This window comes from Plutella xylostella, chromosome 9 (assembly GCF_932276165.1).
Source record: "Plutella xylostella chromosome 9, ilPluXylo3.1, whole genome shotgun sequence".
NCBI lineage: Eukaryota > Metazoa > Arthropoda > Insecta > Lepidoptera > Plutellidae > Plutella > Plutella xylostella.
The window spans coordinates 8403203-8422762 of record NC_063989.1 but is presented as its reverse complement, the minus strand read 5'-3'; the positions used below and the strand labels follow the sequence as shown (position 1 = coordinate 8422762).

The 19560-nt window shown below is 40.7% G+C and overlaps 1 protein-coding gene across 3 annotated transcripts in view; it reads right to left on the bottom strand.

Annotated features, from left to right (window-relative positions):
- Positions 1–1601: 1601 nt before the first annotated feature.
- The window catches only part of LOC105386604 (myc box-dependent-interacting protein 1), a 40232-nt gene continuing 22273 nt past the window's right edge, over positions 1602–19560 (bottom strand). The window contains exons 2-10 of one of the 3 annotated variants that reach the window (XM_011557207.3): positions 16102–16237; positions 15385–15575; positions 14752–14856; positions 13247–13417; positions 6820–6985; positions 5895–6092; positions 5249–5380; positions 3895–4037; positions 1602–3506 (exon numbers count right to left, since the gene is read on the bottom strand). In XM_011557207.3, the coding sequence (XP_011555509.3) occupies positions 3426–3506; positions 3895–4037; positions 5249–5380; positions 5895–6092; positions 6820–6985; positions 13247–13417; positions 14752–14856; positions 15385–15575; positions 16102–16237 (1323 nt within the window). In that variant the 3' untranslated portion in view covers positions 1602–3425. The remainder of the gene's footprint in view (positions 3507–3894; positions 4038–5248; positions 5381–5894; positions 6093–6819; positions 6986–13246; positions 13418–14751; positions 14857–15384; positions 15576–16101; positions 16238–19560) is intronic. The other 2 variants (XM_011557208.3, XM_011557209.3) reach the window with 2 other exon arrangements.

Below are 19560 nucleotides of genomic sequence, written 5' to 3'. Positions count from 1 at the left end.
CTTTTTTATTAGTACATTTTCAGTTTTTCAGTGTACGAAATCGAAAGAAAAGCAAACAATGGAAAAATGACAATGACATTGACAGATAACGTTTCATTTCCAGTAATTTACAATGGCACTCAGAATAATAACGGCTTCGCGCTTAATTTGGCAAAACGAAACATAATATTGCAAATAGGGTATACTAAGCCGAAACACTGAGGTTAATTTTATTTCAGATAACTTGATTAAGCAACACATGGCACGGTCAACCATTGGATGGGTGACCGATTTCAAGTGGTCCTTTTCTGGACGCTTCCGTGCTTCGGATGCGGACGACAAGTTAAGCCGTGGGTCCCGGTTGCTGTTTCGGCAGCAGTCGTTAAGCCTAGTCAGAGGCCTTTGGGCAGCTTGATAACATCTGACAGTCGGGTTGCCCACTTACCCGACAACTTCCAGTGCATTGTACTCATTCAAAAGCGGTGATACGGCTCGAAACCTATCACTTGAGTTAAAATGTACAGCGAAAAGCTGAGGGTTACCTCTGATTACCCCTTCGGGGAATACGTGGAATACAGTCGTGAGCATATGTATTTATGTAATAAACTTTACTATAACTTTACAGTGAAACTATAAAGTCCTGAAATTAATGTTTTAGGAACTAAAATTTTCAGGAGCCTGGCACCATTAGAAAAGAAACATAAAAGTCATAACAATTGTTTATGTCAATAGGCGGTTGGCTGTTTTTTGAATTTTCTTATTAATTATAAGGATAATCTAGATAAAAGCAATAATTTACGCTTGGTTGCGATTAGGAAGATGAAGAAAAATATTCGTAGTCAAGCTAGTGAAGTTATTTATCGAGTTTTAATACAATGTTTAGCGGAACATCAAGCTGGACACATTTTGTCGAATTTGGAGGATTTTTACGCTCGTACAGCGTCTATGACGGGTATGTAGCATTGTACAAATTATAATAACTCATTTTATATTAGTACCAACGCTTCATTTATCGATAAACCTAGGTTTAGAGCCCAAGTCGAACATTGTTTACATACCACTGATTGTAGGTTTCATCTGGTTTCAGTTGAGTCAAACCTTAACATTTTGATACTTGAAGATATATTTTTGTTTACTTACTAAATTCACATTGTGTGAATTTGGGGGGCATTGTGTAAGTCAAAAAGATTTTTTTATTTTTTTTTATAGTTATATCGGACCAGCGTGCCAAAGAGGGCAAAATATGGAATATTTCTAACTCCTGGAAGAAACAGAAGTGGCCGTCCAAAAAGAGAAATTGATGTCTTTACTATGTGTGCCCTTCGTCAACAGATCCAGTTTTTTTTTATACAGTTGTAATAACGTTATCTAAATAAATATTTATTGGTTTCACTATTAGCCTTCATATTAACACCTTCTAGCTTGTATAAGAGCTTTTTTGTGGATGGTAAGTTGGGTTGCTACATGAAAGATAGCAATGCCCTCATTTAATTTCATGACTTTATAGTTTCACTGTACTCACTTGTCAAAATTCGCAGGCTGTATCATTTCATTATACGTAGGTATATCTGAGGCAGCTTAAAACTACGATTTCCCTTTGATTGTAAATAAATAACACATAATTTGTGAGAAACATTTTTATTCGCAGTTGTAAAAACTGTACAAGTCCTAACAAACTTATATTAAAACCTACTATGGACCTTCCATGGCACAGCTGTAAGCCTCTCATATTGTAGAAACAAGCATGTATGCTGTGTGTATGCTCTTATTTCAATTCAAACTTACGAAACAGCTCGTATAATGTTATTGTGCTGCTTGATACATGTTGGTGGATAAAATTCTTATAGTACCTATACAAAACATGCATTCTTATTTCTATAACATGAGCTAAGCCACGACAACTCAACAAATTCGAGTCTTCTACTCAAGTACGTCGCAATTAATTATTTATCATATCAATATTCTTCATTATACATCAGTCAATTGCTATTTTCTTCATTTATTTAATATATTAAATCAATCTCAACGTTCAACGTAAGACATTGTTGATGTTATCCTTCATTCTAATTACTGATACTGACAAACCCAGTACTTTCGGCATTGCCTCATTTTTATTAATCATATTTTACATAATCGTAATGAAATATTTATGTATATTTTGATAAATTGATAAGATGCATAAGAACATTAAAATAGAACACATGATTCAATCACACCTTACTCTAAAAATCGGTAAAAATGTAAAGTTTTTTTATTAAATATGTACACATTATCAAAGCACCGTTTTTGACACACAGGCGATTATAATTTCAAGGGAAAATTGAGTTTTAGTTCTGGATTTTACAGTTAATGAAAAGCATTCTTAAAAATATGATCAAAGTTAGTATGTACTCGGTTTAACTAATAAATATGTATAACAATAGCTTTATGTTAGGTACAACTACTTATCCGAATAACAATATTCCATGATAAAATAATAAGAGACATATTTGAATAAATTACTGTTCTACTGCCTAGAACTGCACTAACAAATAAATCGAATGAGGGTTAACAAAATACATTTAACACTTAATATAAACCAAAGATACGAAGTAGCTTGTATGCCAAATTATAAATAAGAACCAATAATAATGACTTGAGTCAGACATACAAATCGCGATTTGATGATTTCGACCATTGTTGGAGCCCGAAGACCTGTATCTATCGTGGCGGTATCAGTACATACAATAAATATAAAATGAAATGCAATAAATTGATGGAATTTCAGATGAAGTGAATGTAAACAACGTAGATATTATTATTAACTTCAAATTCAAGCAAACATTTTAATACTGCTGGTGAAGATAGTAAATATCAGAGTAAAGGAAATATGTAGAATATTGTAGAAGCTTGTAGGTACTTTCAATATATTAAGGTCACTTTCCAATAACACTGAGCAAATTTACACTAAATATACGCTTTACACTTAACTGTTATTGTCGTATTGATTATGACATAATATTATTGATTACTGTGTCACCAAACATTATTAATTTGCACCCTACACCGTATTGATAATGACTATATTTGCCTCATATGAACCACTGTATATACAAAATTTAAAAAGCAATTGATATTTAAAAGGTCATTGGATAATAATAATATTCGTTGTAATAACATAAATAATATCTATTAACATTCAACAACTAAAACTAGAATTAGAAAATGTAGTGTTCATTCCGATATGATGTTAGAGGACAATCGAATTGTTCAGGAGACATGTCATGTGGAAATGTCTCAACAACTCTATTGCTCGGATTGCACAAGACATTTTGTTCGACCGTCGAGTTTCGCTCCGGAGACATTGTAAGAAACTCGAGGGTCTCAGGGATGGTACTATAGATTACATTCGATTGATCTTAGACGCGGTGCACTGTTCGCTATAGCTACGATGTTATTTAGCCGCTTCATATTGGCCGTGTGAAGTTCGCAGGGAACATGCCCTTCTCATTGGTGCCCTCTTTGATGCCCATTAGCCAGCCCTCCTCCTGGAAACGTAATGGAAATAGAATTTAATTGACGATGAAATAGGTGAGTTCCACCATGTTCAGTTATGCAATGACACAGGGTTTCCTTGATCGAAAACCTGAAGAGGACAGAGATAAGTAGAGTTGAATAGTTGCCCACGGCACAAACATGGGATGGGTATTATATAGGTTATTTTTAACCCAGCATAAGATTTTAAATCTGCAAAGTTATTTGGGAGTGGGTCGCTTATAGGATGTCCAGCAGTTGGACGATTTTTGCCTTTCTCTTTCCCGCTCCTTCTCCGAGGAATCTGATGCCGACCAGGCGCTTAGATCCATCTCTATCTCTTTTCTCGCTATTGCCTGGCAATGACAAAACTGAACGCCAGAGAGAGACAGCAACACGCACCTGTTCCTCGGGGTCGTCGTACTCCACGACTCGGATGGTGTCGCCGACGTCGAACGACAGCTCGTCGCTGTCCTCGCGCGTGTAGCGGTAGGTCGCGCGCACGCGGTACAGAACGCCCGGCGGCAGGCCTTGCAGCGTGGCCCCTGGAAGGAGATGAGGGGTTTAGGGGGAGGAAAATTTGGGGGTGTAGTGTTTTGTGGCTAGGAAAATTTAATGAGGCGTGGTGTGGTGTTTTAAGTGGCTTTAAAGTCCGATTGAACTGACTGACCGTCTGTTCGAGACGTATTTGCTATAAAACGTCCCTTGGTCCATGCGTACTCTTGTCGTGTAAACGCCGCCACCGCTTTAATAGTAGCATTAGCATTCAAACGGTCACGTGGGCCGTATTTACTTACTCTTATCGTGTAAACCCCGCTTTAGAGAAAGAACCAGGGAGATATTTTTGGGTGTATGGCTTTTTGAATATTATGAGGTTGGTTTCTGATGTGAGTAGTTTGGATTGTTTTGGGAGAGTCTGAATAGGTTGTGATTCAGTGAGGTGAGAATAACATTAGAAATTGAAGTTAATGTATCGCGACTGACAAAATAATAATGGCAATTATACTGAGAACTGAGATAGTTATTTTCACTTGTAGGTAGCCACTTCGCTATGTAATAGTTCCGTTGGCTAATTTTGGTGAAAGTAACAGTACAAGGGTGATTTGTTCCGTAATCGGACTTATCTTATTTATTAATACTATAGTAGGTATTTTAGTTCAAATTTTACACATACTAATGTTATTTATTTAAGAATAATACCTATTGTATCTAATATCATTAGTCTATCCTAGGTACATAAACAAAGCGTACACTCATATTATTAAAAAAAGAACATTAAAAAGCCATCCAGATACAATGCAACAAATAGATACATAGAATAACACAAGAAGGTTAGAGCACATTTCATAAGCATTGATTGGTACCTGAAATATATAAATAGTAATTAAGTAGATAGTTAAAATATATAATATGATAATATTTTATAAGTTATCTAATAAAATAAATATTCTTAACTTTCAATAAACTTATTGATGTATGAACATGGACACAATATCCAAAATGATATATTATTATAGGTAATCAAAATAGTTCATGATTTCTTTGTTTTTTTGTTGAATAATAATGTAACTTCATTTACTTGGGTCTGTGTCCCATGCTGATGTTTCAACCAATAAATAAATATTTTTCCACCAAGTTAATACCAGAACACCTTTATGATATAACATAAGTATCAATATTTATATTACATGTGGATCTAGATATTTAACAAACAATGAAACGACTTGATACGAAATAATTACATTCAAATACTCACCATTCGGGATATCGTACACTTCATCCTTTCCTTCATTCTCTGTTTTATCTTGCGTTTCTTTCTTTTCCTTGGCCTCTCCATTATTGTTTTCCCTCTCTTGTTTCGAATGCTTCTCGGGCGGAATAGGGGACCCTGTAGTAACGGTTTTGATTGGTTCTAGCGTGCAACTACTTAGTCTATGGTCACACCAAAACTAAAGTGCATAGGTATGTACAATATGTACACAGGGGTAGCATTTGGTTTTTGGTTGTGTATTGAGTATGGATTGTAATTGGTTGGTATTCTTTGTAATATGTTGGATTGCAACTGAATTTTACTTTCAACAATATGGGGATACATGTTTAATGGAGTATTTAGACAGCGTATGGGGTGGGTTTGTAATACAAGTTAGACTGAAAAGACTGAAATTACCTACGATTTAAAAAGTGAAGGGTTTCAAGAGTGGAGTTCATAATGTAATATTATTTCAATGGAATGTACCTAATGCCGTTATTCTAGCTCACAATATTGATAGCATAGCATGCTTTGACTCCATCAAAAGCACATTAATACCACCAAGTACCACTACCTTAGCATCTCGCTTGGCTTCCTCTACAATCATAGACAATCCCGCGTCATAGACTAGAGAAAAAAAAAAAACACTTACCGACAGGAATGTCATAGAGTTCCTCGACCTTTTTGTCGGGGACTTCTTTCTCTTCGATGTTGTTGTTTTCTTTCTCTATGGGCGTTGGCGGCTTTTCTTCTTCGTGGTCAGGTAGTGGCTCCTTCTCTATTTCCTTTTCCGGTGAGGAGGGCGGGGTCGATGACCCGTTGAGGCGCGGCGCGGGCGGCGACGGCCGGGCTACACACACACGCACACAGTCACAAACACATGCTCATTCGGTTAATGTGTCACAAGTACAACGTTTAGGAAACGCGAAGCCAAAGGTGTGTTAGTGTTGTCAGTTTTGTTTGACGATTTTCTGAAGTGTTTCTAGCTATGTATTTGAATTTAGGATCGTATTGGGGATATACTGTACATCGAAGGACAGACAAACCATCAGATGATCGTGCCAGTTTTTCAACAACGCCTACTAGCAAAACTAGAACTTAGCTAACATCTAAACTGTGGTAGTGTCAAAATGGTTGTAAAAGAAGGCATTTTAGGTTTACTGAGATGAAGTTTTCATCATGGTCTCGGCCACTTCTAAAGTAATGCAAGACACTCAGACCAGACATTTGTCCTACATTAATGCATCAATTTAGGACACGGACACAAAACTGCGGCACGGTTTGCAACACACGGGACATCCTGTTCCCTCCTATGAAACACTTGAAGTTGGAGGGAAACGATTTTTGAGGCGACTTCAAAGTCAAAGTCGCATCGTATATAGCGATCGATTGGCCGTGTTGTGTTCAAGCCCTTAGTGTGGTTTTACAGTGACGAGTATACCAACGAGTAAGCCAGTAAATTAAACAAAGTACGCAAAGCGAGTACCTAGTAAGCGAGAGTATGAACCCTTAACCGCGCCGCCGGCGTACGTGTCACCGTAAAACCACTGTTACTCAATCAGAATAACTTTACTCACTCTGAATAGTATTATTAGGCGAGGCGACCGAGTTCCCGTTGACAGATCCGAGCGTGTTGGTCTTGGGCGAGGAGACGGGGCTGATGTTGTTGGAGATCTTCTTGTACGAGCCGCGCTGGCAGTCGCCGGCCAGCTTGTCCGTTATGGCTTCCAGTTCCGCGAATACCTGTGGGTAATGTGGTCGGGTCAAAGAGGGCTTAAGGGAAATAAGTAGCAAGTGTCCTATTTTAATAGAAGTACTCATCTGAGCAAACATTAGTGCTGATGGCTAAGGACAGGTAGCCGGTATAGTAGTGTGGCGTACTCACCACACACTAATATATTTATCATTATATTTAATTATTTACCTATTACAAATATTTACACTTACACTATACAAAATTAGAAATAAAATTACAATCTAAAAATATCTATTTATATACCTACACCTATATTATTATATTATACAAAACATTATCTATTTATATCATAATTACCTACACACAAATACACGACAAAATTATAACACCTTATTTTTGTTGTCAGTGGTTAAAAATGTGATACACACTTTGCCGTTTTTATTATGCGCTTACCCGCGAATTCTGTGCGCGCGAGCAAGCGCGCATCAGTCGCCAGTCGTGAACTACACCTCCGCGGCTATTACATTATTTGTTTGCGCTCTCGCCTGTTACGCGAATATCAACCGTATGCCTTTGTGATAAGGACTATTGACTGTTCGTGTTTCGTGTATCTTGTGTAAAAACTGTTCGTTAACTTATGTAAAAACTATTCGTGCTTTCTTCTTTCACACCTTCTATCTTTCTATCTTTCCTGTGTGTGTTATTGTGACGATAATAAACTTTTAATATTAATTTGGAGTTCGGACTTTTAATTTATATCGTCGCACCTCAACATACCTAAATTGGTGACCCCGTTGTTGGACCGTGAAATAAAAAGAAGATGACGGACAGTGAAGCTGATACGGCAGAGTCACAGCCACCGACGCCGCGCGAGAGAAAGCGCGCCCCGGTGACCGCGGCAGACCAGCCCGACGTGTACCGAGTGGGCGTAAAGGTACCACCGTTTTGGCCAGAGAAACCGGCGATTTGGTTCGCGCAACTCGAGGGCCAATTCGTTATTTCACGAATAACGGACGACAACACTAAATTCTACCACGTCATCGGGCAGCTCGAGCACCAGTATGCGGCAGAGGTCGAAGACATAATTACTTCGCCACCCGACACCGACAAGTACGAGAAGCTGAAGTCGGAGCTCATCAAGCGGTTGTGCGTCTCCAGGGAGAACAAGGTCAAGCAACTGTTGATGCACGAGGAGCTGGGCGACCGCAAGCCCACACAGTTCCTGCGTCACCTGCGTCACCTCGGTGGTCCTGACGTTCCAGAGGACTTCCTCAAGACCATATGGACCAGCCGTCTCCCCAGCAGCATGCAGACCATCGTGGCATCCCAGGCGACCTCCAGCCTCGATGCGCTGGCTGAGCTAGCGGATCGCATCCACGACATCGTGCCAGGACACCACGTCTCAGCCGTGGCCAGCTCAAGGCCGACGTCGGCAATGGAGGAGATGGCGAAGCAGATCGCAGCGTTGACGAAGCAGGTCAGCGCACTCACTGCCCACGTCCACGGCGACCGATCCCGATCCCGCAACCGACGACCAGCGCAGCGACGTGACCGCCGATCACCTTCGACCCGCTCCCAGTCCAGCTACCGGAAGCACCCGATCTGCTGGCACCACTGGAGGTTCCGGGACCAGGCGAACAGATGCATCCAGCCCTGCGACTTCACGGCGGGAAACGGCCAAGAGGGCCGGAAGTAGCGACGACCGTACCCTCCAACGCCACCGCCACAAGTCGCCTCTTCGTGACAGACCGTCGATCTGGACTGCAATATCTGGTCGATACCGGAAGTGACTTGTGCGTCTTCCCCAGATCGGCACTTAGTGAACGACGTGCAAAGACTACTTACGAACTGTGTGCCGCCAATGGTTCGACAATATATACATACGGCTCAGTGCACCTCACTCTAAATCTAGGTTTACGCCGTGATTTTAATTGGACATTTACGGTAGCTGATGTAACCAAGCCCATCATAGGTGTTGACTTCTTATCATTCTACAACCTTGTGGTAGACATAAGAAATCAACGCCTATGTGATAACACCACTAGTCTATCTAGTATAGCTGTACCTGCTGATGATAATGATTCTTGTGTTTACAGTGTGAAGGTCTCGACTGGCGACTCCAGGTATCATAAAATCCTTTCAGAGTTCCCTGACATTACACGGCCAGCCGGCTCACCACGCACACCTAAACACAACACACAACACCACATCCGCACCACCCCAGGTCTTCCAGTGTCGTGTTCCCCGCGCCGACTCGCCCCGGACAAACTCAAAATTGCGAAGTCGGAGTTCGAGGCAATGTTGGCGAATGGCACGGCTCGTCCCTCCGAGAGTCCTTGGGCGTCTCCTCTTCACCTGGCGCCGAAGAAGGACAACGGATGGCGTCCTTGCGGTGATTATCGGGCGTTGAACGCCAGAACGGTACCGGACAAATACCCAATCAGGCACATCCATGACTTTTCTCAAAGTCTGTCGGGGTGTACGATCTTCTCCACCCTGGACCTGGTTAAGGCCTATAATCAGATCCCAGTTTTCCCAGGGGATATCGCGAAAACCGCGATCACTACACCCTTCGGACTCTTCGAGTTTCCGTTCATGACGTTTGGCTTACGGAATGCAGGTCAAACTTTCCAGAGATTTGTTGACGAACTGACTCGTGGCCTAGATTTTTGTTACCCATTCCTGGACGATTTTCTGATATTTTCCAGGACCCAGGAAGAGCACGAGAACCACTTACGCCAAATATTTTCCAGGCTGCAGGAATACGGCATGCTCCTGAATACAGCGAAGTGTGTTTTCGGCGCTCCTGAGGTAACATTTCTAGGCTACACGATCAACAAAGACGGCACCAAACCTCTGGAAAGCAAAGTGCAGGCAATAAGGGAGTTTCCTGTACCAACCACGGCAAGGCAGCTCAGGCGTTTCCTCGGCATGGTCAATTTCTACCGCCGATTTTTGCCCAATGCTGCCCTAACTCAGGCTCCTCTTAACGCTTTGCTGACAGGTTCCATAAAGGCATCACAGCCCGTCGACGTGAGCGGAAACTCGCTGAAGGCCTTTAGCGACATCAAGGACAGCCTCTGTAGCGCAGCGCTACTGGCTCATCCGGATACGCAGGCCAAACTGAGTCTAGTCACGGATGCGTCTGATTCGGCGATGGGCGGTGTTTTGCAGCAGTACAAGGATGGGATTTGGCAGCCTCTAGCATTTTTCTCCCGCAAATTGAGCCCTACGCAGGTGAAATACTCACCCTACGACCGGGAGCTCCTTGCGATTTACGAGAGCATCAGATACTTTCGGCATATGCTAGAGGCCAGGCACTTCACCATCTATACTGACCACAAGCCGCTGTGTTTCGCTTTCCACGAACGGAAGCGTAACTGTTCGCCACGTCAGTATAGACACCTGGACTTCATATCTCAGTTCACCACCGATATCCAGCACATCGCTGGCAAGGATAACGTGGTGGCTGACACACTCTCTCGCGTTGAGGAGCTGCAAAGTCCAGTCAACGGTGAAGTATTAGCCGAATTCCAAGCTTCAGACATGGAACTTATCCAGTTGCTGCAGGGTGAATCATCACTTCGGCTAGCAAAGGTACCAATTCCCGGGTGTCGTACTGAATTGTACTGTGATATCAGCACACCGACCCCCAGGCCATTCGTACCTAAGCCTTTGCGCAGGGCCATTTTCGACTGCCTACACTCGATGAGTCACCCTGGAGCCAATGCTAGTGCCAAACTTGTAGCACAGCGCTACGTTTGGCCACTGATGAGGAAAGACTGCCGCGAATGGGCTAAGGCATGTCTAGACTGCCAGCGTTGCAAGGTTACCCGACATGTTTCCGCGCCTTTGGGCACACTTGACGTACCTGCAACGCGATTTAGACATGTCCATATAGACCTCATCGGCCCTCTTCCTCCTTCCAACGGATACCGGTACTGCTTGACAGCCGTCGATCGCTTCACGCGATGGCCGGAAGCTGTCCCAATTACCGATATCACAGCGGAATCAGTGGCTAAAGCGCTTCTAGCTTGCTGGATATCCAGGTACGGCTGCCCAACCTCCATCGTTACCGATAGGGGCCGGCAGTTTGAGTCTGCTCTCTTCCAGCACCTGTCCAAGTTTGTCGGTTTCCAGCACCGAAGGACCACCGCTTATCATCCGCAGTGTAACGGGTTGGTGGAGCGTTTTCACCGGCAGCTCAAGGCTGCAATCATGTGCCACGCTGACACCACCTGGACCGAGTCGCTCCCACTTGTTCTACTCGGCATAAGGAGTGCCTTCAAGGACGACCTCCAGAGTTCCTCTGCCGAGCTGCTGTATGGCGAACCATTACGTCTGCCGGGCGAGTTTTTCAATTCAACAGCCATTGGTCATACAACCGATGTGACTGAATTCGCCGCCCGACTCAAGTCATTCGCGAACAAATTGCGACCAACTCCAACTTCGCACCACGTCAATCACAAGACCTTCGTTTATAAGGATCTCGCCACTTGCAGCCACGTATTCCTCCGAGAAGACGCGCTGCGAGGCTCACTCCAACCCGCATACACGGGCCCGCACGAAGTCTTGGAGCGCATCAGTGCCAAAGTTTTTAAGTTAAATGTCAAGGGCAAAGCCGTAACAGTATCTGTAGACCGCATCAAACCAGCCTACATACTGACGGACTCGGACACCCTTGACCAGCAACCTGACGTCACACCTGCACCTGCATCTGACGTCACGCCTGCACCTGACGTCACACCTGCACCGGTACCTGACGTCACTCGTGCATCTCCACCTCAACCTCCCATTAAAACGACTCGTTCTGGGCGGAGAGTTCGGTTTCCTGATTTTTATCGCCCGTAACCCGGTCTCTGGAGGGGGGTGATGTGGCGTACTCACCACACACTAATATATTTATCATTATATTTAATTATTTACCTATTACAAATATTTACACTTACACTATACAAAATTAGAAATAAAATTACAATCTAAAAATATCTATTTATATACCTACACCTATATTATTATATTATACAAAACATTATCTATTTATATCATAATTACCTACACACAAATACACGACAAAATTATAACACCTTATTTTTGTTGTCAGTGGTTAAAAATGTGATACACACTTTGCCGTTTTTATTATGCGCTTACCCGCGAATTCTGTGCGCGCGAGCAAGCGCGCATCAGTCGCCAGTCGTGAACTACACCTCCGCGGCTATTACATTATTTGTTTGCGCTCTCGCCTGTTACGCGAATATCAACCGTATGCCTTTGTGATAAGGACTATTGACTGTTCGTGTTTCGTGTATCTTGTGTAAAAACTGTTCGTTAACTTATGTAAAAACTATTCGTGCTTTCTTCTTTCACACCTTCTATCTTTCTATCTTTCCTGTGTGTGTTATTGTGACGATAATAAACTTTTAATATTAATTTAGAGTTCGGACTTTTAATTTATATCGTCGCACCTCAACATACCTAAAGTAGGATGAGGAAGGCCGAGGACAGAGTGTTGTGGCAATGTCCGAAAAAAATCGACAACGCTCATAATTTTTCTGATGATAGGAATAACCCTCCGTATCATCCAAAAAAAATCTTAGATTTTTTCTATACGTTAGTAATTTTATAAAAATAAAAACATTTAAAGTTTCACAAAACGGGGATTCTACGGACTTCAGGACTTTTTCCATCGTCGCTATAAGCAATAAAAAATATATGACAGGTAACCTGTCATATTGATGTGAGCACCAATCAAGGACTTTGTATAAAGTCCTTGGCACCAATAGACGTAGTAGGTCTATGGGTCTATGGATAGACGTGTGACCAAAGAGTATGTAAAAAGCTAACGCTAATGTGACGCCTGTCATATTTTTTTTATTGCTCATTGAGACGATGGAAAAAGTCCTAAAGTCCGTAGAATCCCCGTATTGTGAAACTTGAAATGTTTTTATTTTTATAAAATTACTAACGCATAGAAAAAATCTGAGATTTTTTTAGGATGATACGGAGGGTTATTCCTATCATCAGAAAAATTATGACCATTGTCGAATTTTTTCGGACATTGCCCATTTTCAGGAGAGGCCTGTGTAGAGCAGTAGACGATTACTAGCTTAAATTTCAAAGAAAAATATTAACGACCAACTTTTAACGTTTTTAACTGAAAATGAATAATTTTCAGTTAAAAACCTTATATATTATATAACTTTGTAAGGTTTGGTGTACCTATAGGTCTATAGGTATCTACATATAGCAAATTTTTCTGACAATACCGTCACCAGAAAGACTTTTGTCTAACTAGTTAAACTTCCCACCTTCGAGCTCTCACTGTGGAACAGCTGCTCGGCCGAGAACAGAGTCTGCAGGTTGTTGACGTAGAACAGCACGCGCGAGTCGAACAGCGCCGGCAGCTCGTCGTGGAGCTCCGAGTTTAGCACCTCGTACGTACGCTTGGCTTCTTCGAGCTGCTCGCGGCCTTTCGTCACCTGGAATGCAAGGAAGGGGGTATTGTATGATAAAGTAGACCAAGAATACCAAGATGGAGATGGTGAGGGGATCGGCGTAACAAACCAACGTTGACAAAAATTACCAAATGATTGATCGTTTTTGTGAACTAAATTTTACAAAAGTATAAGGTCTGTTCGATCCGTTTAATAGTAAATTATTCTAAAATCTATCGGGTGGACAATTTGCCAGAAAGTTCAAAGCAATGAGGAATGTATATTTCATTCAGAAATAAAAAGGATGGATAGGTAGATGGTAAAATGAATTGATAGTTGTTAAAATATCGTATTTCATGTTTCATGCTCGACCAAATAACATAATTTATGCTCAGCTTATATTAACATTGATAAGGTAGTAATGTTAGGTAATTAACATGAAATATAATATTTTACTTTATATTGATGATGACATTCTTTTACTAAAAATATGTGCAGTAATATGACCCCAAAACTACATTAGTTCCGCCATTTCATACAGTAGGTAATTACTTATGTAATTCGCAATCAATATTGAAACGACTCAAATCACGGATAGAATGTAATACGATTAAGCGAACGACCACCAAACCACAAACTTGTTGTACTTACAAGGAAATATGTATGTTTTTAGGCCTATTCGCTAAAACCTTAGTACCTAAGTACATACATCTGCAAGTATTAAAATCTAATTTTAAACAGAATTATTGGCCTAACATTGTGATGAAATGACTCCGTCAATCATTTTCTTACTGTTTCTTTATTTGCCAGGGTTATACGAATTTAATGCTACCTATCTCGCCCTATTCGTTCGTGTGTCTGGCAATACTCGTTCCTTTTCCCAACTATGTAACGGCCGCCATTTTGATATCCTTTCTTTATCTGCGGGGGTAATATCAGACAAGGTACGACATTCCGTACAATAAACTATTATATATCTGATCTACATACATGTCCATGATTGTGACTGTACAATGCACATTGCGAAACAATATGTGATAGCTGATAGCACAATACATAACATATATCTCCGTTAAAAACCGCATTCCACAATATCGATCTACATTAGTAAAAGGTCAGTAATCACTTATGTAATGCTCTCTCGCCTACATAGGGCCTAGGGGTGGCTGTTTATAGGTCATTGGAATAATATTAGCCTTCTTCTCTTGACATACCTACACGTGCTAGTTTTTATTTTAATGAGAGTCTCTTGACTAATTCTTCTCATCCTCACACTCTACGCTATACACGCTAGTCCAACTCTAGTGTTAGAGTTCAACCGACAGGCTAAGAAGAAGAAGAAGAAAAAACTTTCCTGAGAAATTAGATAGGTCACATACCTTGACGTCATCCCTCCTCTTAGCAGCGTTGGCCTGTAGGTTCTGGAAGCTGTGTCGTTGGCTGTCGTAGTCCACCAGTTTACGTCCGCGTTTCTCGATCTTTTTCTGTAAATTGAAATATTTGTGTTGTAGAAACAAGAAGATATGAAGTACGAGTACAAACTGTTGCTATGCATGCACAGTTGATAAAAAACAATGGAAATGACCGTCATTAACCCGTTATCATCCACTGATAAATTTGAAATTGAATTTGAATTTGACACAGGTCATGCCTAGGAAAAGGTTGGCCCAGAACGCTTATACCGGCTTGATCTTGCCTACGCAAAAATGACATAACAGATAGAAGCGATCCAATGCTGCTCTAACTCTAGAGCCTACTCCATATATGGTTGATTACGCCATGAAATCTAACCTTATGTAGGTCGTAGTAAATTTGGAATGGTAAGAAACTACTTTTTGTTTATTGTATTGTAGTAGTTTTGCCAATTTTCTGGCTAGAAAAGGTCTAGATAGCGGGATCCACACCAGACGAACCAATAGCACGCAGCATGACGAATGTCAAAGCTCTTTGTCGCTTGCGATCGCATGGATGGTTTGGCATAGATCCAGCTAACAAAAGAAAAACCTACTAACCCTGGTCTCCGGGAACTGGTTGGTGTAAGTGTTGAGCGGGATCAACACCTGGTCGCCGAGCTTGTGCGAGAAGTCTTGCCACAGCATCTCCATGTTCTGAGCCTGAACGTAGAGCAGGTCGTGGCCCGACCACCCGCTCTCGTAGACTTCTGTGATGGCCTCCATCAGGGTCTTGGACGCTGTCTGCACCGCTGGAAGAGAGAGTAAAAAGAGAGTAATTTGTAAAAATTGACGTTCATCAGAAAATTTTATATTTGTACGATGAATAAAAAAATTTGAGTTTGAGTTTTGAGTTTGGAATGGAAAGGGTACGGCTGATTTTCAAGTGGAAAATAGTGTATGTATCGCATATTTTTTATGATTATTATTATTAAATGAGTAGATCGTGCGTAAATTAGTGGATAAATGTATACGGCTGAATCTGTCAGGCTTGTCTTATAAAAACAATTTATGATCTGTCCATTACGGAGCTATGTATGAAAAAAACTGTCGGTAGTCTCACAAAAACAACATTTCGGAGCGCTAACCAAGATTCTATTTTCCTGCATTAAATATACAGGCACCCTGCTCTCCTATCATTCGTATATTTCGTGATTTTCGTGAAGAAACAGTAGTCCTCGTGGCTGCAGTTATCGTTATCAGTTAATCATTTATCAAACTCATACATTTCTTGATTGTAACGGCCTCCAGTAGTTAATACATAGCTATTGTTCTCACCTCTGACGCATCGTATGTAGTTGTTGAACTCCTTCTGCAGGCGCGTGGCCTGCTGGTGTTGGCGGTTGAAGTTCTGCAGGTGCTCCTCGAAGATGTCATCGAGAGTGCGGTCCACCTTGCCCAGGTTCTGCAGCAGCTGCGGGAGGAATCACTGGTTAATCACTTGGAGTAAGTGTCTATAGATAGGGATTTAGGATATCAATCTAGATATGTAAACCCACCAACCCGCATTGGACCAGCGTGGTGGGAAATGGTCCAAGCTTAGGAACGCAGTTTAGACCTTGGGTATATGCACAAAGGCTCAACTCGAGAGAGCCAGGTGCAGATACTTACACCGCCACAGAGAATAGAATAGAATGGGGATTAGAGTAGCGCTCCTTGGGGGTGGACGATAAAGGTAAGCGTTCAATCATCAGTATCGTATTTATCGCACCAAACGGATTGTCATTTAATAAATGTATGGAGAAACAGCAGCGTCAGCAATGCCGATAAAGTGGACGCACTTGTGTGAATTTCTTTACAAAGAATACTGAATGCGATGCGTCCGTTGCGTAGGGTGCGTTACCGATAGGTGAACGCTTACCTTATCGGGCTTATGACATGAGGCTCGTTCAAATCCGGACAGGGGCTGAATATTTGTTGAACGACTCATAACAATTTGTTTTAGTTGTCCTTGGACGAGTGCAAAATATGTATGATTCAATATTGTTACAATATATTTTTGTTTACATATAAACAAATGAGACACTGTCTGATATTATATCTATCTTATTTTGCAACAGTATCATCCCGAGTGAGTGATTGACATTCTCTATGCTGATATCGTATAAATATACATGTCATGATTGTACCGACCTGGTGATATCAGATACTGGTGTCAAATACCTCGACATACACCATATAGCATTAGTCAGCCAGTTGCTTTGCTTATGAAATTCAGCATAAAATCAGGGAACGCCTACTTAATCACATTAATATGCAAGCAAAATTGGCAAGTATATTCATACTGAGGATTACGAAATACCAAATATGTGCATGTTCTTGGCATGTAAATTGAAAATGTGTAAGTGTAAGACCAAGTATTTATTTACTGTGTTAGTTGTCTCACTAACTTGTAGAAACTTCAAGAACAATAATAAATACGTGTTTACTGTTTCAGGACGTACCACGTAATCATATTCTAGGAAGGTAATACTTAAATGATAATTTGTGTGTTTTTAAACATAAATATGCAATAAAATATGTTTTGTTATTTTACGAGATGGACGATGAATTCAATAGTGAAACAATGACTAAATTTATTCTGATTTACTACCAATTAATGCTGGACGTTTTGCTAACTATGATGTAGCCTCATCGACTAACTTAGGTAGAAACTACCTATATGTAAAACATTGAATGAAGACACATATACCTACTTCCATACAGTCGACTATACTAGCAATTCGTTTGCACACAATGTCAGAGTCACCAATGCAACTTATTATGACAAAGTTACAGACAAAAGTACTTCCACAAGGTCGCTGCTTGACATTCTGACAAATTGCTGGTCTCTTACGAAATAATAGATGTTTGGTTTCAAGATGTCTGTACAATGCAAATCTTTATGATGAATAATTTATGGTTTGATAACAAAAACTAAAGTAAAAAATTGTTTGATAACAAAGCTAGTTAAAGGTACGAAAAGAAAACAATGTACAGATGGAAATTATGTAACCACTGCACGTGACTGGATGAAGCAGTTAAAATAGATGCAGCAAAGGATGCTAGTATGGAAACAAATGATAATAATTAAACTTGACTCATAATGACTGCGGCAGGAGCGATAGCATCGGCTAATAAGATGCAGGAAAAGAACTGGAACTGCATTTGAATATAAAATAACGTAAACATGTAGACAGAGTAAGTTAAGTACGTAGACATGTTGACATTTGCTTCACGTATAGCAGTATGAAGAAATCCCAAGAACCAATAGTTTGGCAAGAACCAAGGCAGTTATGACCACTGCGCATCACCTGTCAGCAGCTACAGGTCACTAGGAGCTGCGGGGTTATGATAATGGAACGTGACAAAACTACGCCATTGGTCCGCGCTATGCAGATCGTCGGCCGCTATTCGTCTATTGAAGTAAGGATGTCGGAGTCCTTTCTTATCATTCGTTAAAACATAAACTACGTAGAGTACACAAAAACAAACGAAGACCCAGGTTCCCATTTCAGTGCAAAATCTGTGGCAGAATTTGATACACTTGCCGACACGATAGATCAAGTCAATGCTAATAAGGCATTGTTACCGATACAGGTATCTCATTGTTTCCGCCGACGACGTTACCAAGGTATCTAGGCACGTAGATTGTACTGGGAAATGGTGAGCCTTTATTTGCTAGAATGTCTAGGTTCACAGAGGTTGATGAACTTGGCACTAGTAAAACTGTCGTGAAGAAATACACCGCAAACGTAAAAAATCCTTTTATAAAATGCCAAAGTGAACTAAATTCTCATTTTAAACTGTGAGTAGATATTTTACATAGTTCGTTGCTTATACTTTTTTTGGAAACTAAACGTACAATGTAGACAAACAATTATTTACATATAAGATACATTAACAATATTTAAATTAGGCGCTGTAATCATAATCGAAATCATATTCAATGCCACCGTTTTCGGAAGCGGCAATCAGGTGTACTAACCTGTCATTACGGCTGTTACGTACTCATCTTCTGACGTCACATCCGCCGCCGCTTCCTTTCCTTTCGATTTCGATTGTCTTTGACCGACACGGTGAGTCGGATTATAAGTACCATTGTTGTTCGAAAAATCATCATAAAAATGTCTATTTGCTTCATAGATTTATTGCTCATCTTGCATGGTAGTAGGAATAGCAGGATCATGTAGGTTACGAAAACAGATTGATTAACTGTTTTGTTTATGGGTTGTGTGGTAAGTTTAAATGTATTAAAAATTAAAGGCACCACCGTAAATTGCGTTCTGGCTATTAAATATTTATAAAACAGACCACATATAAACTGGATAGTTAACCAATATCATATCACGAGAACAAAATTGTGCAATAGTATTGACTGAATCTGTTTTAACTACAATGTAACCAACCAAATTAGCTGTCGAGTATCAAATTATAGAAATACAAAATCATTACCTATATAAGAATCTTATCCTAAAAATTATATCTAAAAGCAAAAAAGACATACTGTGATGATTTCTGTAAATAAACAAAAAATAGTATAAGAAGGGGTTCCGCTCATCTCGCATAATCTTTATTGACCAAAACTCATTTCGCATAACTCGTATGGTCTAAACGTTTTTGGCCGAACCATCACTTTGCCAAGACTTATGTGGCATAAGGCTCGTTTCGTCTAAAACTCTTTAGGCACAATCTTTAAACACCTAAGTTTCGTTTGCTCAAATTTTTATTCGTCTATACCTATGTATAATCTTGTTT